Consider the following 22307-nt stretch of genomic DNA (forward strand, 5'->3'; position numbering starts at 1 on the left):
CTGGAAGAAAAACAAAAAATGTATTTTTAGGGTAGGTAATTTATAGTCTGCTAAAACACTTCAAAATTTCCAAAGGCAGGCAGCTATACTGAATTTATGTTTTCTAGCTCCCAACCCTCCTTGAATGCTTCCAAGCCCCTTTCAGCACTTTGATTCAATCAATTAGTTTTTAAGCTTCCTCTACCAGAGGATATGGGCAATTTGATGGTTTGTGATGTATTTTCTTAATTATAAAGAAATTCTGAACCTTTAACATTTCCAGCCTTACTTTTCATCGTTACTTCAAACTTCAACATTTTAAGTTTCAAAAGCTAAAATATGGACAATATTTTGCTCTGTTGGGATGAAAAAGAAGGCAGCTTGATCTTGCAATTAAGAAGAAAATTAACTTTTTTTTTGATACAGCAGGAAAAAAACCTCAATCTTGGAGACAACCCTTGTTTTTAAGATTAATGGAAATATGTCACTAAAATATTTATATGGATTCATTTGGTAGCTGGTTATTTTGCCATTTTCTTTAAATAGAAGTCCCATTTCAAGGCTTTTGCAAAAAGCCGTCAGGACTAGAATATTTTGATGTTTCAAAACTTCACATCCAATTTAATAAATATTTAAGTTAATAGCATGTTTCTCATACCTGGTACAAGTACAGGAACATGTTGTGTTAGGGCTCCAGGTAACACATTTACTAGTTCAGTCAGCATGTTAAAGCAACACTGACGAGTCTTCACACTTTTCTCCTTCATCTGTTTGTGCAAGGCTTTAACTATGTTGGGGACCTGTAATCATCACACATCTGTTAATTGATTCAACAGCTCGCATTTCTTCCATTATTGATTACTGGGGGGGCATATAAAGAAATACGTGCACCCGACCCCTCTGATTTCTCCACAGAACTAGATAAGTTACAGAAACACTGGGGAATAAAGTCAAAATAATTGCTTTAAAAAAACAGTAATTTAACTTTAAAAGGTGATTTGCATTAATAAAGTTGTAGAGAGCAACAACTGAAAAGCCACTCAAATAATTCACTTAGAAAAAGTTTTTCAGCATTATCCTTTTTATTCTGCAAATAAAATATGTTGTAGCAAATCAAGTTTTATCTTAATCATTAGAGCTTATTGTCTGCATACAGAATGCACAAAGTAACTATTTTGCTTTGGTAATGCAACTTTCACAGGTGATGGTAAACAACTGAAATCAAATCAGGACATTTGCATGAGTCAGTAATTTCAGTTTCCAAGACTGCTGCACTTTTTTGGGCCAGTTTACCTGGCTTGCTCTCTATGTTAATACTACAGGAATAAACTGTAACCTGCACGTGATGAAAGCATGATAAGGCACATTTAATGAACTATCCTTATGAACAGGGTGCAACTTCAGTATGTCTTCTCAAAGATAACAAAAATCTTGACAAATAACCTGACTCTGAAGCATTGTCAAAGGTGTCTCTCCTTGTTCCATTGCATCAGGATCACAAAGCCAACTTTGCACGGGTCGAGTTTGTTTTAAAAGAGAAAGATATGCATGAAAAACATCTGCTTTAACATTCTCTTCACGTTCTTTGAATCTGGCTATCAAAGCAGGAGATACAGTTTTGTAGAATTCTGGAAGCATTTCATGTCGTGTGCTAACCACAGCATCCAGACATTTAGCAGCTGCACGCCTCACTTTCCAGCTCATGTCATCATCATCACTATATTCATCATCGCTCCCTTAAAAAAATAAATTATGCATAAGTTCAAATCTAGACCAGCAAAGCACCAAGTTTCATTTTAAACAATTAAAAAAGAAGACAGTTGGGTTCTTTGCATAAGACACATGAAGAGATAGGTTCAGAAGTATGTTAAAAGCCATACATAAAAAGCCTTCTAAATGGCCTAAGTTGTAATTCTATGCCAATTTTTTCACGCTAGTCTTACACATGTATTAAACTGCAAACAGGACAACGAGGTTCCCATCATATTTACAGCCTGACTACTGATTTAAAGCACATTCCTCTTTATTTGTGACATAAACAACAATGCAACAATGAACATTAGCTGATCAAGGTTCAGCCAATTATTCTGTCTGCTTCTTTCTAGGAGTAAATAAACCATATACTGCCCCCAAAAATAACAACAACAAAAAATAAATAATACAAACTTCTCAGGTGCAAAAGCAACAACTATGCAGCTCATTCTCTCCTTAAGTAATGGGAATGTTACGCCCTCAGTTCAGATTACTTGTGTGTCCAAGTTTTCATAAAGCTTACATATGGCAATGCTTTGCCACTGTATTAACAATAAATACATTACACCTTTCAGTCTAAAACACTTTTTTATCCTACAGAAAAATACTAGGCAATTTTCAATCTATTCTGATTTTACGCATTAGGTAACAATACAGTGGAAAGCAGTGAGAAGCCTTCCCCATGCTGTATATGTATTTTCAACTCACGAACTGATGTTCTTCTCACTTTAGTTATATCATGCTACACACTTCTGCCTTTCTCCACCTTTCAAGTCTTTTAAAGTATTTGTCTTGCATTTTGTGTTCACCCTTGGAATCACTGATCTCCAGCAACAATATCCTACACTTTTATTCCAAGAGGTAAGTTCATAAGGTATGTTTAAAAGAGGCACAAAATATGAATATGAAAGTATACAAGTTACTCAAATGCTGGTACTTAGTAGCAATACCACCTATACCAATTTTCTCAGACAGGTACAGGATCACAAGCTCACTCTCTCCCCCAAACCAACAAGAGAATATACCTTGATCATCATCATCACCACCATCAGCATCCATAGCATTTTCATCTTCATCCTCATCATCATAATTGTAATTAGGATCATACGTAAGATATTTAAGACAAATGTTTATAATAGTAGATACATGGGGATAAACTTCTTTAGGACACCTGCACAATAAAAAGTACAATCAATGTCAAATTACTTTGAAGAACTAAAATATTCCTAAATGACTTCATGCCACATCCTGTACTTTGGAGCCAACACAACTAATATCAATGCACCCATCTGAATTACAGAAATTCCGAAAGGAAGGTCAGAAAGGGCAGTGCTACTGTGTAACAGGATCTGCTAGATTGGAAGTTTGAAAAGGACTAAGATAAGCCTCTGGATACCAATTTTTTGTCACCATTACTGGACACAAATATACTTACCTCCTGTTTGCACAAGTAGCAATGGCACTGTAGGAAGTTTCTAAAGTACAGACACAACACCCTGTTTAACAGTTAAGTTACAAGGTAGAGTTATAGAAACAGTTCCAGCTCAAAGCTTGCAAAAATATTTTCTATGAAGGAGATTGTCTCTTGATAGCTTACAATCCAATGGCACACTATCAGATCTGAAAGCCTGAAATAGGTACCCATGACTTACCTCCTAACAAAAGATTCAAAGGCTTGAATGCAATACTCTCGTAGTTCATCATCATCTACATTACAAAACTTTACAACCAAAGGAATTATTTTCTCAAGATATTCACCTGGTAAGAGAAAAAAAATTAGCTAAGTCATTACTCTCACCTAAAAACTTTAAAGTAAAAGATAATTTATAAATTTTTCTTACCTATTCTATGACCTGCTTGCCTACTGATAGCAGCAATACACTGTATATAGGTCCTAGTTGTTGACATGGAATCATTTTTAGACAGCTCTGTCAACAGATGTTCAATGAGGTCAACAAAAACCATATTGCCACAACTCATAACCAGGTGACCAAGAGCAATGATGGTTCTTTTCCTCACAGCAAGTCTTGGGCTGGTCAGCTGGGGGAGCAGACAGGTCAGAATTGAAGGATGGAAGTTAACAAGCAGTCCTCCTTGCCTTAAAACAGACAAAACACAAACTCAAACCAATTGAATCTAGATAACTTTGTTCATATACTGTACAACAATCTTCAAATATTCCCCAAACATCACAAAGATTCCAATTAATTATTTAAATTTAAGCTTTAGGAACTTTTTAAAAGAAGAAATTAGTTTAAAATATAAATAAATAAATATAAAAATAAACATTAAAATAAGCTTAAAATTACAGTTCTCATATGATTAAATAATAAAGGAATTGTTCTATAAATCAATTATCTTCAATACATTCACTTTTTTTCTAAATTAAGTTTCACCTGTACTTAATACCTTATCATATTATTTCACATAACTTCAACTAATTTAATTTTACATTTGGAAAACTAAAGTTCAAGCTTTAAAGAGTATTTATCAGCATTCACCGGCATATTAAAAGATGGATGTTTACCTGCTCAGCATATCAGCCATGATATCCAGTGCCTCCAGTTGAACAGATACATCTTCCTGCTTGGCTATAGCACTAGTGAGACGCCCTGTGATCTTTTTGCAAACATTAGCTGCTAATGCAGAACCTGAAAGAACAACAAAACCTCAGTATTTTCATAATATTTGAGTTTTTAACACCAGAGATCATGTTTGCCACTACAGAAAGCAACCTAATCTCAGCATAAAGAAGCTTTTCCAACACAACAAAACAAACCTGAACAGTCTGTTTGCTATTGTCATGTATGCTCTGCATTAGAGCTAAAAGACTATTTATGTACAAACATACTGAGGAGAGCTTCTTGTCCCAGAAGGAATATATAACAGAAAGGACACTGCTTTTGGTAGGGCAAGCAATGGAAAGTGAAGGTCAAGACCAGTCTAGAGTAATAAATGAAAGGTCTATGAGTAAAAATGGAGAAATAAACTACATGGTAAGGAGAAGCACAGAAGAGGAGCCATCTCTAAAGAATGGCTGTGTAATGAAAAAGTAAAATAAAATTATTTTGCACAAGAAGTTTCTTAAGTAGTAAGTATCTGAAATACTGCTGAAACATTTGAGAAAGGAGGAAAAAAAGGTAGACCCAAAGTATTTTAAAATACAAGAAAAAATGTCTTTACAACAACTCTATAGTTCCCCCTTCCTCAAACTGTCTAATGTTGTTTCAAGTAATTATGAGAAGGAACTCATGTCATGGTAACAACACAGTTAGCATTCATCTTCACATGCATGAAATTTTTTTAGTCACATTTTGGGAATTTCAGTGTGAAATTAATACCATTCCAACCTATGTTAAGTCTGGTTTATATATATTATGGCTAATTCTTAACTATGACTATAACTAAAACATAACAATTGGACAGTCAAATGTCTTACCACAAAGGCTAAGAAAAAAGGCAACAATTTGTGTTTGAGTTGAGAGAAAGAGATAACATGTTTATTTTTATATTAGGAATGTTAATGATATTGAAAGATTTTCCTGCATTTTTGTTTGAGTTTTATCTCTACCCATAAATCTTTCATTTTGTGTAGGCAAACGAAAGTGTAAAAGCTTTTTAAATTGTAAAAGCAATTTACTTAAAATTAGTTGCTTATGTAAAGTTTATGCATCTCACTACCGCTTAATAAAAGCAAGATTTACATGTCAACTTTCAAAAGGGATATTAAAATCACAGTTCTTTTTTTTAAGAGACCTCAATCTCTAAAAATGTCATTTCCAAAGCCTTTTTAATCACTTCTCTATTCTCATTCCTACGCTATGATATCTGAAAAGCACTTGAATAAAAAGTAATGCCATTAAGTGATGAGCTGTTCAACATTAATATCTCTTTTGGAGGAAAGACTGCCTTCATTTAAACCTGCAGGTAAGCAGTCATTCACAAGGTACTTTCCAAAACACTTCCCAGAAATTGAGACAAGAAATCAAATGGTTAGAGAGAAATACCCAAGTTGTAATCCATTTTAAAGCGTACTATCAATCAAAAAGCAAGATGAGATTTAGCTATTACAATAGCCCAGAAAAGTTCCACCAGGCAATTAATAAAATAGAAGCTTTCACACTCAACTTGTTATACCAAAGTTCATATACTCTAAGTTTGTTTTCCACATTAATGCAAACCTTCAGTAAAACAAAAAAAGTTTTTAAACTTGTGAAGTAAAATCTAGCAATATAGAGAAGGAGAAACTAAAAGGATATTTGTGCCATACGTTTTTCCCCTAACGGAAATTAGTTCCAAGGCTAAATGAACTGAATCTCTTCATTAAAAGACCAGGCTTCTGTATCTTTTTGAATTAGTAAATTACACAACTAGATAAATCCTTGAGTACAAAATGCCTTACCACTGGAAGCTGGGGGGAGTTCTCCAATCACAGTTTTAAGACCAATGCTTGAAATGTCACGTAACTGTTCTTTGTCTGAGAGCATGTTTGTACAGAGGGTATCTACAATGGTCTCCACTTGATACTCCTTCACTTTACTCACCAAAGGTCCTAGGCTGCATAAAGAGAAGAAAAGTATTAAATCTGCAATCCTAAATAAAACATGTCATTTTATTTCAGTATTTTGCATTCAAGTCACAAACTTAAGGTTGGGTTTGGTAGCAATACAAAGTAGAATTTTAAAATCTGAAAACCTCTAGCTGGTTGGGTTGATAACCCATCTCCATAAACCTAGTAACAAAATGCTCATTTAGTACCTGGTTTTTATCTGGTGCTGGAAACGGCTTTTGCATGACTTTACTGCTTCAGTCTCAAAACCAGTCCCTCTTACTTCTCATTTAATGACAACATTTATAACAAAAATTACCTAGCCAGAGCCATCAGTTCACCTGCTTGACCATCAGTGCTTACTTACTCCACAGGCAAGTAAGCAACATTCTTAATTACTGCATCTTTATTCTCTACAACACTTGGATTCAATCTGATACACACTGAGACTCCTTCGATACCTTAGAGTGCCTTCCTTATTAGAATACAAATGCTAAAATAAAAAACAGTGATATGGCATGTCCTCCTTCACACAGACTACAAGCACCACATACATGCAGCACAGTTACACTCCTCTTTCCTCTGAACTGCGAATTTTTAGTTATTCCAACCATTTTGAGAATGGCAATGATTCTGTATTCCTTTGTCAAATGCTCTCAAATTGTTCAAAATACTAACACTTCGGATGTCCTAGTAAAGTCTAGTCCATTGCTAAGAAATACAGTATCCTTCACCACCTTTCTAGCCCTACCACCAACTTCCAGCATCTCTTCATTCTTAATGTTCTGTTCCAAAAGGGAAGTTACAAAAAACCCCCAAGCCTTTTATCGCCTGTGTCTTCCCATTCATCTGTTAAAAACCTCTGTAACAACTTCTCACTGCAAATTTGCTTATTTAGTTTCTCCCTATTTTAAAACACCTGCCTTTAGACAAGGCATCTTAGAAATGGGAAATTTATTTGGAAATATTTTAAATTACCAAATATTTTAATCTAACTCAACTTCCTCAAATATACATTAACAATTAACATCTTGAGTTCTGAAAAAAGTGTTACAAGCTGTCCATCAAAAAACAGTACAGTTAACCTACATATACAGTAACCACCCCCCCGAAAGACAAAGTTTCTTTGTTTCAAAAGCTTTCATTCTCTGTAGGTTGATCTTGCCATCTACTCTCTGTTTAATTTTCTGTGGTGACATCCATAGTATCACTACTCAATTCAAGAAAGCATGCTTACTAATAAGACAACAACATTAGATGTGAGATGTGACATGAAGCTGAAGTTCTAATACATTTAGGTTCTGCACTGACCCTGACAGAAGTGAGGACAGGAGGACAAGTTGTTGTGAGCAACAGTCACACAGAAGGAAAAGCAATGTATTGACACAAGAACGGAGACAGGAGTAGCGAGGGCTATCTACAGAAAAAGTGGGAATTGTGACTTAAAAGTGTAGCCCATCAGCGGAATTAACAAAAACACAAGTGTACCTCCAGAAAACTATTATTTATTTTCTCTTCCACCTGCATCAAAGGGAAAATGAGTAGCATTCTGACTTGGTCTTGTGCACAGACCATCTCCTACTTGTTTTGCAGCTGTTGCAGATGTCCCACCAAGGAAATCCTACAGCCTGATTTTCAGTACCTCAATGTTTTTCCTCCTATGAAACACACTTCAAGTTAAATTCACCATCAAATTCAACTTCAGCCATAGTGAGAGATCACAGAAGATTTTCAGGGATTTTACATGTATGCTCTCAGTGTGAACTTTGAAGAGCTGTAAAGTGGGAGGATTTTAAGTGAGCCCTTTGTATCAAAACAATCTGGGTAAGATTTCCTATATATGCCTCATCTACGTAGTGAGTAACAGAGTGAACCTTGCCATTGAACTCTGTTAAAGTCACACAAATTCATACTAAAACCTGAGGGTTTTGTCAGTTCCTTTGATGGTGATTCTTTAAGCAGCCTAACCACCCATTCATGACAGATGGCAGGGTGCAAATTTTGTATCTGGCCTTCAACTTTGTATGTAATGTACACAGTCAACCTCTCTATAAATCAGTACTATAAAAGTGAAACATACGGAAACCATTGTCTGAACAAATGCAAAAAAAGGAGCATCTTAAAGACAATCGCTAACTGATTAGGACTACATTAGAATGTACTGCCTCCATACACTCTTTAGTTTTTTCCAAACTGAACTTTAACTCTGTATACACCTGCTTCTCATTAAAGTTTATTGTATCAAAGCTAATTGAAACTAAAATGATGTCTATTGGATCAATAAATACTAATATTGGAGAGAGTTGAAGTCAAACTGAAACCTTAGGGGAAAAATAAATGAATTTATCAAAACAAGATTAAGATCAAGAAAGCAAAGTTTAGAATTTCAAATATATGCCACTATTCACTACCAATATATCAGACTTTTGAGACTACTTCGATTTAGGACCATATGGTCACAACCTTACTGAAACATAGAAGCACACGGAAGTATTACAAGCAGATGATGAAATTATTTGTAAAATAGATTAACATAATTAACAATAAACCAACTTCCAACTGGAAGTATTTCCCTAGTTCAACTCCTTGTCAAGTGCAAAGGGAGTATGCTGTCCAAAGATAGACTGTTTTCCCATGCTTAGGAAAAGAAAAAAAAATTTGAAAGTTAGATATTAGAAAGAGGTTCTTCACCCAGAGGGTAGTTGGGCACTGGAACAGGCTCCCCAGGGGAGTGGTCACAGCACCAAGCCTGAGAGAGTTCTAGAGGTATTTGGACAATACTCTCAGGTACATGGGGTGACTCTTGGGAATGGTCCTGTGCAGGGCCAGGAGTTGGACTCAATGATCTCTGTGCGTCCCTTCCAACTCAGCATATTCCGTGATTCTGTGATACTCTGTTTTAATATATTCATTTGCACTACAGTTTTCACTGACTTGAAATAAGTAGCAACTATCAAACTTTTAAAACTGTTCAGCTACAAGCTAGTATGATACACAAGGGTAAATATTTTTCCCTCCTCCCCAAAACCAGCCTTTCAAAGCACTTTAAAAAACAAAACAAGTTTAAGACACTAGGAAAAAAGTGGGAGGAGAAGTTCCAATTTCATACATTTGATTGTACAATGTAATAATGGAGTTGACAGGTCATGGTACAGAGTTAAACCCTGATTAACAAATATCAGTATGCAGCACTAGTAAAATTAATAAATTCAGTACATCTTATTCTAATTGTACTAAGCTCTCAGTGAAGGCTATTATTATAACAGTAGATGGTTCAAAATCCAAATTAAGTTATGCCACTCAGTCTAAAACTTACTTTATGCTTAGTACTTAAATCATCTAATTCCCACAATATTGTATTACAAAAACACACAAGTGTATTAAGACAGAAAAATCACTTGAGTCTTTATCAAATGGAGAGTTCCTTTCTTAATTTATATGTAATGAGAGACAAGCACAAAATCGAAGACAACACCGAAACATTTTTGGTTAGATGGTTTGTTTTACTTGAAATGTCTCCAGAGCTTTAAGTCTAACTCTCCAAGAACACAGTTGGGCCCTGGGTTCACTACTAGCTAATAAAACTGTCAGCCAGGCAGTTGTGAGGGAACACATAGGTCACAGATCACTATTCAGAAGAAAAGGCTCAAGGCTGTGGCATTCAGCATAAAGGCAGTGAAGTTAGTTCAGGAGCTTAGTACTGTACTCACCATGAGTACAGTACAGTACTCACCCCACACACTTACTACCTTGCTGGTACTCTTGAGGAAAAGACAAACCCCTGCATTACTTTGACAGTGGAGACCCAAGGATGTGTAGCTTCATTCCAAAGTGCTGTTAACCATATTTAATGTGCCTTGGCACCTTGGACCATAGTGAATTAACTTTTGAATGTATAGTCAAACTTGACAACAATTTTGTTCATTTTGGTCAATTTGACAATCTCCACATCTGGTCAGAGCAAATTCCTTTTGAGAGGTCATTGGGGAAAATAGGAACAGTTTGGTCAAACATAACTTAGAAGCGCCTACAGGGTAAATCCAGAACCACATGATCCAAGTTCCTCTGATACTCAGTTTTCTCGTCAGTCTCAGAGCATCAAACTTTCCATTCTTCCTGCTACAAAGGTTCCCGAACACACTCTAAGCTCTCCACACCTTTCACACTTCCTGCTTCAGAGGTCCTCTCAGTCACTTCAAAGCCATCCCTCACCACTATACAGCTCACACCACGGGACAACTGTAGGCCCGCAAAAAACACTGTTGCACACAATCTGATCGCCCATTTTCTCCACTCTCGAAAAAAAACCAGTGTTCTGACAGCTCAAACTAAACTGTTAAAACTGTTGGAGGGAACAAGACATGAGGACTAGGCTCAGATTCAGAAGACTTCAAATCAGTAATTCCAGATGGACTCAAAAGGGCCGAGATCTATGATCTTCACTCTTGAAGAGCTAGCAGTCATGGCTCTATGCAGCAGGACAAATCCAAAACACATCCTTCATTCAAAAACCTGTTGTATGTACCCCACTGCTGCTACTCTTCTTTCACAAGTCCAAGAATTCACAGTGGTGAGGGCTAATTTTCATTTAAAAATGCCCAGCAGAAGCAAAAGGCAACAAGCAAGACGCGTAGACAGAGGAGGACACGGCCAAGCAAGCCTCTCTATTCACACACTATGCATGACTTACAGTATGATAGTAACCAGAGTAAGGTTCAAAGTTTTGGCATGGTCTGTCACCATGTCAGGCAAACTTAGGAGCTTCTCTTCCAATGGCCATGCTCATAATGCGTTACTCCCATGAACTCAGAACACTGTTTGCACTTGAGGCACAGCATGTAGATTAACACCCAGGAATATGCAATCCCCAAAGCAATCACACCTAGCACTATTCATGCCTTCCTTCAGAAAATGTAACCTGCTTGGTTTCTTTCTTTCCTCGCCCACCCTACTTGTGTGGCAACACCTGCTGAAAATACTGGCAATGTGTGTGTGGGGCCGGGGAGAGGGGAAGAAAGCAGCAAAGGCAAAACATATTTACCAAAACCACGCACTGAAACATCACTTACAACTAACTCAGTTCTGTTAATGCACAAAACTTGGAACTAATTTGACATTAGTCAAACTAGGCCACAGGCATATAAAATTGACACATTATGATCACACCAATGCCACAAATTCAGGAAGTTTGCAATTTACTCATTTTGCAGAGTATTTTATGGAGATATAGAGATAGTTTTAAAATAAAAACACGAGAACAACTTTGGGTCAACATTTCTAGAAGATACAGCGTGTGGGTAATCTCAAGAGGACTGTTAATTGAGATACTGACTGGTATCTGATCAAAGGCATAAAAAGAAGCCCTTTAAGTGCACAGAAATGAAGACGTAATGGAATGTTTTCTCATTTGCTTCAGCAGAACCTGCAGAGATGAACAGTTCTGACAGAGCACCCTTCATTAAAAGCAGTCAAACCTCGGGCCTTAACCAGACACTGCCCTTTAATTTAGGAAAAGAGCACTGTACTGGATTCTTCAGATTCCATTAAGTCATCTCCACAGCTACTAAACCTCTGAGAGCAGGGACTTAGAGGACCATATCCACAATCCAATCTGGTCATTTTATTGATTTGATAATGTTAAATTAATAATACGATGTTATTAAAATAATTTTTACCAGTGATACTGATAAAGACCTTTTCCTTGTGTACCTGATAAACCAGTACACAAGCATTTGCGAACACACAGATTCTTACCAAGAATTACCTCTGAGATACAAATACATCAAGCCATCCCTGGTTGCAGTTGAAACATTTTCTCCAGTTGCTCAAAAAGCTCACAGCTTTCTCCACAACTCGATTTCACTCTTCAGCCAAGCTCTCCCATTGCAGTGATTCATTGACACACCTATATATACAGCTTCTCTTCAAATACACTCCACTGTCAGTCAGTGGCTACTCACAGTGCTGTTACACTCGTCTACCCTTGGAGCATAGTAAATTGTTTTGCAAGCAGCGCAAGCATAAATCAACTAGAATAGAAACCCAAACAATTCCAAGCTACAATGACTGTCCACAGCCAGAGAAATTCCCTGGGCGTTTCAGTCAACAGGCTATGGTATACAGGGTTAGAATCTGTATAAACCATCTCTCATCCCTAAGGCTGCCTGCTCCAACAGAAGTACTGCAAATAGAAGCACTAGGAAAGACAAACAAGCACATGTACAATTATGGAAGCAAATTAAAATAAATCTGAGTAACAATATCCTTTCAAAAATATTCAAAACCTGCAGAATAGCAATCCTAAAGGTTTACTTTTGATCAATATGGAGAGAGTTTGCTATCTGGTTGGTGAAATTCCAGGTGGCAATCTCATCCCTCCTCTAATGGTCAGAAAGGTCACGTCTTCTGCTTCTTGCAGTTCACAATTGCTTGTGCAACCCTACAAAAATACAACTTCCATATCCTAGAGACCGGCAGCTGGCACCATCTTTTTATACATTGACTGTGACACATCAGAAGCAGGTTGCCACTAAAAAACTCTTGGTTCATAAGTGAAAGCATCTCAAGTTATAGGTAAGGACTTATTTTAAAACATGAACTGTTGAACAACTCCTTGTCCAACTCCTTGGATTTAAATATGTTTGTTCTTCAAATGTAAGTAACTAAAATAATCACAGACAAGGCCAGTCAATTAGATTCATCTCAATTAAGTATAGAAACACTTTTCTGTTAATGTTTTAAAGATGACCAAACCACTTTAATGACATTTAGACAAACACTATCAATTACAGTTTCTAAAAAGCATTAAACCATATTTTTCCCAAATCATCACCTTCAGTCCTATTTATTCAACCTATTAGTTCAATTAAGCAGACATGCCAATTGTGAAGTAAATTTTAAAAACAGATTGCCTCAAGCTTTCCTGGCCTTCAAAATCAGTAGATATCACTGGACATAGATACCACTAGGACATTAGTCCTAGATTACAAACTAAGCTTATCAGAAGTTGAAAATAAACTATAACCTTCTTTTATAAAATCAATTCTGACTACAAAGCTTTTGCACTTAATTACGTATTTTACACACTCGAAGGTTGTTTTGGATATTGTTTTAAGTATTCTTTGATCTTTTCCTTTTCACTAACCAATAATTTGTGTCCAGTTTCTCTGAGTCAAAAGGTCATCACCTGCCTATGGAAATAAACAATAACACGCTACCTCCTTTAAGTTACATACATTTGAAAATAAAGGTGTTCATAGTGTAGCTCCTTATCAGGAAGACGGACACCAAGTCAATCAATTATAGTCTCAAGTTGGCATACTTTAATAGCTATCAAATAATCACATTTATTTACAGGGAAGAGTTAAAATTCACAAATTAAAAAAAAAAAAAAAAAGAAAACCAAAACATTATTCAAACCACCAGTATTGCATGATGTGCAGTAGTATATTACCACAGCATCCAAAATGCTTTGAAGCTGCTCAACTGGATCAGCCACACAACAGCCAATACATGCATCATCCTGTTCACACTAATGACTCAAGACTCACAGCGTCAGGCAGTTACTTGTATTGAATCACTGCTCAGAGGAGTCACACTGGTAAATGCTGAGAAATTACAGTATCACAAGGGAGGAATCACTGAAAGTACTTTAATTGCCCCATGGACAGAGATACGTGAGTGCATCTGGGTTCTTACAGGTTACAGGAAATGTTTCACAGCGTGAATCAATAAAGATTTCTATGCATAGGTTTAAGTGGCAGAACAGCAAACCATAGAAAACTGCTCAAAAAGTGAAGCAGTTCATCCTTAAACTGCAATACTGAACACAGGAAACAATTAATGTGAAATTCAGGCCAAAAGAACATTACCAACATTATCATCGATAAAGAACAAGTCCACCCAGCATAATATCTATGTTTAGACAAACTACACTGCTTGACTAATCCAGATGCACATAATCCTAAAAAAAGCTACTGGCAGTGTAACTACTATTCCCATAAGGTGTACACAATACCACGCTGTAAGAATGTGCAATAGCGTTTTCTATGGTGGCTAACTGTAAAACAGCCTATGACTATCAGATGAAGCAAAAACCATTCCTGCAGAAAAAATGTAGACAACATGAACAGATTTAAAATTTTACATAAAATTAACAAAAACAAGGTAAACAACCTGCAGTTACTGACATAGGTTGTATCTATGGCCTACAAGAGAAGTTTGATAAATAAAACTCCTTTCTCTTTTGTAAGGTCAAAGACTAGAATAGATTGACTTTTACTTCAGGAGTACTAAGGTAGTTCATTAATTTTCATTTTTATTCAGAAATGAACTGGACAGTCATCTTGCAAGGTAGCTACCCAAATATCCACAAACTCAAAAACTGACTTCTGCTAAAGAACAACATGTTTTATCCTGCCCAAAACCAGCGTAATATAACTGTAAAGATCAGGAACAAAATCACTAGTGTGCTTTGTACAGATAAGAAAAAAGTTCATCAGCACTTTAACCAATAGAGCCCTCCCTACTCAAGCAGCAGAAAAGACAAAACCAGGAACACTGCTTACTTGTTGCTACACTTGCCTAAAAATAAATAGTTTTACGGCCGCTCTGAGTTGTTTTAAATCTGCTGTGTTCAGTGACCTCAAGAATCAAACCTTGGAAAAGTGATCCTTACCTCCTCTGCCATTCAGAGCATTTACATTCATCTACCTGTAGAGGAAGCTCCCCAAACAAGCTGCAAAACTTTTCTGCCTTCCTCAAGAAAAATCTATCTCAAATACAGATTCAAAGGTACATAGGGTTGCCTTAAGTTCTTTTTTTATAAGAGAGGGAATCTATTCTTTAATGGGTCATCAAGTACCAGTCTGATGAAAGTTACTGCTGACAGTCTCTACAGTTTGTCACAGAATTTAAATTAAGAGAGATCTAAACAGTTTATGCTCTCCTCAGTTGAAAGTGCCAGAAAATCAGTAACAGAAATACACAAGAACATGAAGTATTTAAAATCAAAAAAGTCAAGAAAAATATGCTGGCTGAATTTAACTTCCCAATGAATCAGGCTTACATTCAGTGCTGTAGTAGATGGAAGACTTTAGCTTGAACTGTTTCAAAATAACTACAGTTTAATAGTGTTCAGCCTCTCCCATCCTTTACCCTCACTAATGTTTTTATCAAAGCTCATCTGACTGTAGGAGAGCACTAAGCCAGAAGAAAACTAATTCCCCAAACCAGTCTATAACAAAACTAGATAAGAAGCAGTGCAAGAAAAAGGACAAGGAGGACAAGAACAGCAGAACAGCATTAGCTCAGAGTGGTCTACAACTGTCATGAACAATACTGTGAGTATAAGCCACCGTAAGAAGAGAATACTCTAAAAAAGTGGTGGGGTTTTTTTCATCCAAAGTATATCTGCAAGTGATTGGGATGCAAGAACCAAAAAAAACCCCAAAACTTGATAAGTTCCGTAATGTATACCGTCAACACGAATGTTCACAATTCGCCTGAAAATTTTTCCATGATGTTTCTTATCGCAGTAAAGTAAATTTAACACTGTTCCTTAACATTATTTGGACTCCTTGAAAACACTCCAAACTTGAAAGAGATCCTGTCATATTAATTAAATCAAAAAATTTTATCAGTATATGATAGTAACTTTAAAAATTGAAGACTTGTTAATAAAATTGGACATGTGCACACACACAGCCCTTTTTTCTCATCCTCTCCCCTCTGCAATCTTTCTTTAATGTTTCAATAAGCATTACTTGTACTATAGATCCTAAATTCTAACACTACCATTAAAGATTGTGATGTATAAACTGCCTATGTGCATTAATCTAACCTTCATGAAAACTACAGGATGTACACTGAAAATGAGTACTGCATGTATGCCATAACATAACTTTTCCACAAAATGCTATTTCACACAAAGACAATTCTAAGCCTGAGCCAAGTTTCATAACAGTATACTTCTCTAATTGAGTACAAGCAATCCGTTTCAAAGTCATGGAACTTAAGCTGTACCACAAGGAACTCAAGACATTTGAGAAGTCTGAATTAGAACGAAACATGTCATTTTGTGTTGTTTTGTTAAAAAAAGGAGGGGGAGAAGACACATTTTAACAGCACTGCACCCCTGGTGAGAGTAGTGAAAAAGCAGTGACAATTATATTGCTAAATACTGCTAATAGCAAATTTTGGCTTGAAACGTGACCTTCCTACACTAATTTCTCTGTGCAAGGTTTTGGTTACCATCACTTCAAATATTTCAGAAGCTAAAGCGAGCACTGCTTCTAAGTACCTAAGCAGAGGTGCACAAAGGCTTTTTCTGCTTTGTTAGTCTGACATGGCAAGAATAACAAGCGGAAACAAACTGAACTAGTCACAGTGTGAAGCTTCTCAAGTTCTTATGTAGCAAACTTACTTAAATGTATGCCTCATGGAATACAGGTAGTGTAAACAAAATATAAAAAAACCTGAGCTCACAAACAAGAATCATTCTCAGAAACACCAGAACCTCTTAAGAGAGGCCCTCTTTCAAGGGCACAAAAAGTCAGAATGGCCAAGAACAGGAAGTCATAATAAACGTGGTACCTCTTCAAAGGGGCTCTGGAAAAGTCACACCACATGTAAAACTAAATAAAGCGAGGATGAGAGGGTAGTGAAGCAACAGAAGTCTCTGAAATGAAAGTAACTGCACCCTGACCCCATAAAACATTTATGTTCCTGTAAAGCCTGCAAAACCATTAACACGGTATTCTGAATGTTAGTAAAAAGGGAAGTTCCATATTTGATAACCAAGACCATATCTTTACCTTTTTGTGTTTTCATCTCTGCTTGAGAAGTACTCCAATACTACAATTCTTCCCCTATACATCATCTAACTTCTCACAGTCAAATACCAGTGTGGCAACTACCCCTTAATTATAAGCCATTTGTATCTATTTAGCATTCGAGAATTATCACCAAAGAACAAGTGTGTCACTCAAATACTTTCAGCAAGGGCTGAAAGTCTGAAATCTCAAATGTTAATCCCCAGTGTCAACGAAAGATAGTTCTGCAAGAAACTACAATTAAGGTAAGTAACCTCTAAGAGCAAGGGTTCCTTTGCGGACATCAGTTTCACAATTATTTTGTGTAGCAGGGGTAGTTTTTGAGTTTTTCAAAAGTACTTTATGTTGTTCAATCATCATCAATTCTTCACATCACAGAAAAAGAATACCTACCATTTGACAGCCAAGTTTTGCACCTCACCATTCTTATCTTCCAGTAATTTCAAAATCATCTTCACCACCTTTCTTTCACTGTCATCATCCAGCTTGATAGAATCTTTCTGTAGTTCCGTCATCAAGTCATTAGTAGCCATAAACCTGACAAAAGATGGTCAGATAATTATTGCTAAAAGGACACAGGTTATTCACAGTGCTCAGGAGTTAAGATTCTCAGTTTCCACCGTTCATTATCAAATAAATCACTTTTAACACTGAATTACTGTTGTCTGTTTTGTGATGCAAGTAGCATTTATAGAACAGAAAGGAGAAAAATTGTATTTGAAAAGGACAATAACTTTGAGTTAGGTCATCATCTTTGTCTAATAAGAACAGCTATATATTTTACTTCCAGAGTTTATTTATATTATATTCCATATGATCTCCACAAAGAAAAACTGACACTTTCACAGATTTTTAAATAGTCCTTTAATTAGTTATGCTGATGTTGTAAAAAAAAAGCTTTTTAAAAAAACTTTGTTAAAAGAATTATTCTCTGCTCTGAGTTTATTTTAAAACAAATTTTAATCAAGCAGAAAAATACAGTTTCCCAAACATTCTCCCATAAAATTCACAAATGCCAAACATTCATTAATGGAGAAATAATAGTTAAGCTTATGTTTCATGTGTTTTTTATTTTCTTGCCCTGTACAGACTAGTTTGTTCACAATCTAAAAACTAGCCGATCACATTTACTCATTCCACAATCCAGGGTGTCACAGTAAAGAACAAAATTAATTCTTGAGAAATCAAGCAAATAAAATCATCTTTCATGGCAATTAATTTACTATTTAATAATAGTCACATCCACTAATTGAAGAATATATTGACAAATGACTTTCCAAAAATACTGCTTTTATGCTTTTTGTTTCTTTTCCTTCTGATGACTGCTTTCCAACCCATTCTTCCTTTGTAAGTACCCTCTCTACTCAGAAGCAGTCATACAGATGTATTACTCAAGCACAAATCCCATGGGCTTTGGTACCAATACTGACCCCCATTCCAAGCCCCTGATAACAAGGGTTCATAGTTAAGCAGTTGAGAGTGACATTTGGACTTTAGACACATCGGCCTCAAGCAGACATCACTTGAGCTCAAGTCTTACTTGGAAGGTTATCTCTGCAGCCTGACATGCCAGACACTACTTTTTCGTTGAAAATTAAAGGCAAGACTCTACACAATCTTAGTATGCATCACAAATGCCAGATGCCCGCCCTCATATAATGGACCTCAACTTGTCCTGTCTTTCAATAGAGTAATTCCAGTTTAATAGTCTCAAGGTGTTTCTAAGATAAGACCCCACTCGCTTTTCATTCATTCCAATAGTCCCACTGAAGCAAGCCTGCAGTCTGACCAGAACCAGACGTGCACATAAACAGGCTGTGAATGCAAACAGCATTAGTTTTAAGAACAGCAAAGAAAAAAAAATACTAGGTAAGTAAAGGTAATGGACAGATAGGATGGAATTTAAGGATATACATGAAATCACACAGTACTAGAATGCTCAAAAATTGTCTTCAAGTTCCTGCCAGTATTTATCTCCTTTTCTTCAAAACTTAATAACCTCCTCTCACTTCCTTGGTCAATAGCTCCTATTTCCAAACCTTAGGAGTGCACGTGCACTCATCACCTACTTGTCACTTCCTAAGCTAGGCAAAGCTTGTGCATCCTCAGTGCTTCAGCAGCCTCTGCACTCAACTACAACTGAAACTCCAAAATGCAATGGGGAGGTCAAGCAACTTTAGGTTATAGTAGCTGGTATTTAGAAACATAGTTTTGAGTAGTTTCAATGTGACTTTTAGTGACAACTGCTGCTTCTGCGGGGGCATCAAACCTTCCCTGGTGCAAAGCAGGCCCAGTGTCACACCCAGTACTCAGAGAAGTCATTCTCCTCCTCCCGCAGCCAGATGTAAACTGCCACCTTATATTACTGCCCTGTTTAGAATTTAAGCCTGAGTTTCCATGCGGACAATGCATCCGCAAGCATGTGCCTCTTCCAAGAAGTATGTCCAAAGAAGTACATCTTCCAAGTTTGCAAGACAAACAAGACAGTTATCCAAAAAAAGGAGGATTAAATTTTACTGTAAAGTGGTTACTTGAACAGTGGTTTATACTCAGCTCCTTGATATCAACAAGATAATTGCTCTGTCCCTCTTCAAATACACATAATCTGATAATAAATGCACATAAAATTACTAGAACTAAATGCTATTTTATGTGTATCGTGTATTTGCATAATGGATAAAGTTTCATATACGTTATTGCATAACAGTCAGCTTATAAAGGTCTATCATCATGCATTTTTTATGGTTTGTAAAGTTAGATTTTAATCTACGTTAAGATTTTTTTTTAATATTTGAGAATTCCAAAGTCGTTCAAAGCTCCTAGAACAGATAATTTCTAAGTGTGCTCTCCTAAAGGAACCAAAAACCAGTTTTAATTACATGCAGCTGGAGGAAAAGAAGTGCTTGCTACAATTGCATTTGACAGGTATAACCTAACCCTTTTATGCGGAAAGTTTCTAAGCCATGAAAACCGGTATTTAGTGACAAATCCATTGGAACTTTTTCTAAGTCATCCTCCCCATAAGCACAAAATCAAAATATCACTTAATCACAGAAATAAATTAGCACGACAAAAGTAAAAAATCTTCTGTAATACTTAAGAGAAAAAAAATGGTTGAATCTAGTTTCAGAATAATTTAAAGAAATAATTTTTTTAAAAAATCAGGCAATTCTTGATTGTCTCTTTTTATACTAATCACTATTTTTTTGTAATTCCAAAATTTCTAGTCTGAACTCTCCAGGTAATTCCAATCTGAAAGAAATTGACATTAAAAAAACCATAAATATATCACATTTGTGTCCAGTTTGTCAAAAGCTAAGATTATTCAAAACACAACTCTATGTTAATTTAATCACCACCTCTGTTTTCCTTTAGATTTTAATATATTAACAAGAGAAATGTTTGGATGTCAACATCTACTTTAACCACAAAACTAAGCACTGTAATGCTGCAGCAAAACAACAAAACACAAGTACATTTTATGTCTTTTCCCTGTCTGTATTCATGTGCTCTCTTTGACAAATAAAGACTTCAAATGTGAATTTCTGGTCACACACAATACAAAAAAAGGTAATTATTTTTCACCTAATGCTTTGCTAGAGCTACCATGTAAATGTATTTTCTCTGCTGGTTTTTAACAGCTTACTTGTATTATCTCACTTTGATACTTTATATATTACCTACTATTAATTTATTACAAAGCAAACAAATGATCCAAAAAAAAGTAGTGCTCTTGTGACAGATCCTAAGCTCAAAATTAAATGCCATAAGACTTAACTTCCCTCTCTGGATGCACAAAAGCAATACACAGCTACATGAGGACTACAAGAATCCTTTGTCTACAACATGCAGCGTCCAGGAAGGATGTAAGCTTAGAGTCACAGAATTTTTAGGACTGGAAGGGACCTCTGGAAATCATCTAATCCAATCCCCCTGTCAAGGCAGGGTCACCTAGAACAGGTTACACAGGAACGCATCCAAGTAGGTTCTGAATGTCTCCAGAGAGGGAGACTCCATGACCTCCCTGGACAGCCTGTTCCAGTGCCACCATCAACAGATTTCACAGAATATTCTGAGTTGGAAGGGATACCAGCTCTTAAGTGAATGGCCCATATGGGGATCAAACCCACAATCTTGGTTTTATTAGCACCATACTCTAACCAACTGAGCAATATAAAGTTCTTCCTCATGTTGAAGTGAAACTTCTTGTCTTTTAATTTATGGCCATTGCTCCTTGTCCTGTCACTGGGCACCACTGAAGAGCCTGGCACCATTCTCTTTGCACCTCTCTTTGAGGTATTTATATGCCTTAAAGAGACCCCCTCTCAGTCTTCTCTTCTCTAGGACAAGCAGGCCCAGCTCCTTCAGTCTCTTCTGATATGAAAGATGCTCCAGTCCCTTAATCTTCTTTGTGGCCCTCCAATGGACCCTCTCAAGCCTGCCGTGCTAGCTGGCCCTCCCTGCTCCTATTCGTAGAATCACAGGCTCCATATTTTTTTGAGCTTGGGAAGGGGATCTAGGAGGTCACCTCACCCGGCCTCCGCTGCTCAACGCAGGGTCAGTGACAGTCGGTTGCTCAGGGCTTCGTCCGTTCGGCCTCTGAGCATCTGCGAGGCCAGGAATTCAAACCTCATCCCTGCCTGTCCTCGCCAGCTCAGCAAATCTGACGGGCCGCTCGGCTTTCCCGGCTGCCGGGGATCCCTGCCCAGACGCGTGGAGGCCGCGGCCGTGCGGGCACCGCCGCGCCCCGTCCTTCCCGGGCAGCGAGGAGGGACGCCCCGCTCCCGGGAACTCTCTCCCCGGGGCAGCAGCCGCCGCAGATTCGCGCCCAGTCCCGCGGTGGCGGCGCGGGGTTCACAGCCCGGGCCCGCGGACTGGCCCCCGCCGGGCACTGTCCGCGACACCCACCAGGCCCGGGGCCAGCGCGGGGGCGTGCGCGGGGCCGGGGCGTCCGCGGGGCCGGCGGAGGGAGCGCGGGGGGGGGCGGCGGCGGGTCCCACCTGAAGTCCTTGTCGCTGGATGTCATTTTCTCCAGCAGGTTGGAGATGTGGTACGAGGCGCTCGCCATGTTGACGGACGCGGCCGGGGCGGGAAGGGGAAGAGAAGGAGGAGGCGGCGGCGGCGTCTTCCCGGCCTCGCCGGCTCCGCTCCGCCCGCGGTGCAGGGGCCGGGCCGGGCCGGGCCGGGGTGGGGTG

At 37.6% G+C, this 22307-nt stretch overlaps 1 protein-coding gene across 1 annotated transcript in view; it reads right to left on the reverse strand.

Annotated features, from left to right (window-relative positions):
- The window catches only part of CAND1 (cullin associated and neddylation dissociated 1), a 32708-nt gene extending 10436 nt beyond the window's left edge, over positions 1–22272 (reverse strand). Inside the window, exons 1-9 of the mRNA XM_027655464.1 lie at positions 22113–22272; positions 17506–17649; positions 6134–6288; positions 4259–4382; positions 3573–3829; positions 3384–3489; positions 2757–2902; positions 1423–1715; positions 638–779 (exon numbers count right to left, since the gene is read on the reverse strand). Coding sequence (XP_027511265.1) covers positions 638–779; positions 1423–1715; positions 2757–2902; positions 3384–3489; positions 3573–3829; positions 4259–4382; positions 6134–6288; positions 17506–17649; positions 22113–22180 — 1435 coding nt within the window. The 5' untranslated portion in view covers positions 22181–22272. The remainder of the gene's footprint in view (positions 1–637; positions 780–1422; positions 1716–2756; positions 2903–3383; positions 3490–3572; positions 3830–4258; positions 4383–6133; positions 6289–17505; positions 17650–22112) is intronic.
- Positions 22273–22307: the final 35 nt, after the last annotated feature.

Source organism: Corapipo altera, unplaced genomic scaffold (assembly GCF_003945725.1).
Source record: "Corapipo altera isolate COAL_440 unplaced genomic scaffold, ASM394572v1 1, whole genome shotgun sequence".
NCBI lineage: Eukaryota > Metazoa > Chordata > Aves > Passeriformes > Pipridae > Corapipo > Corapipo altera.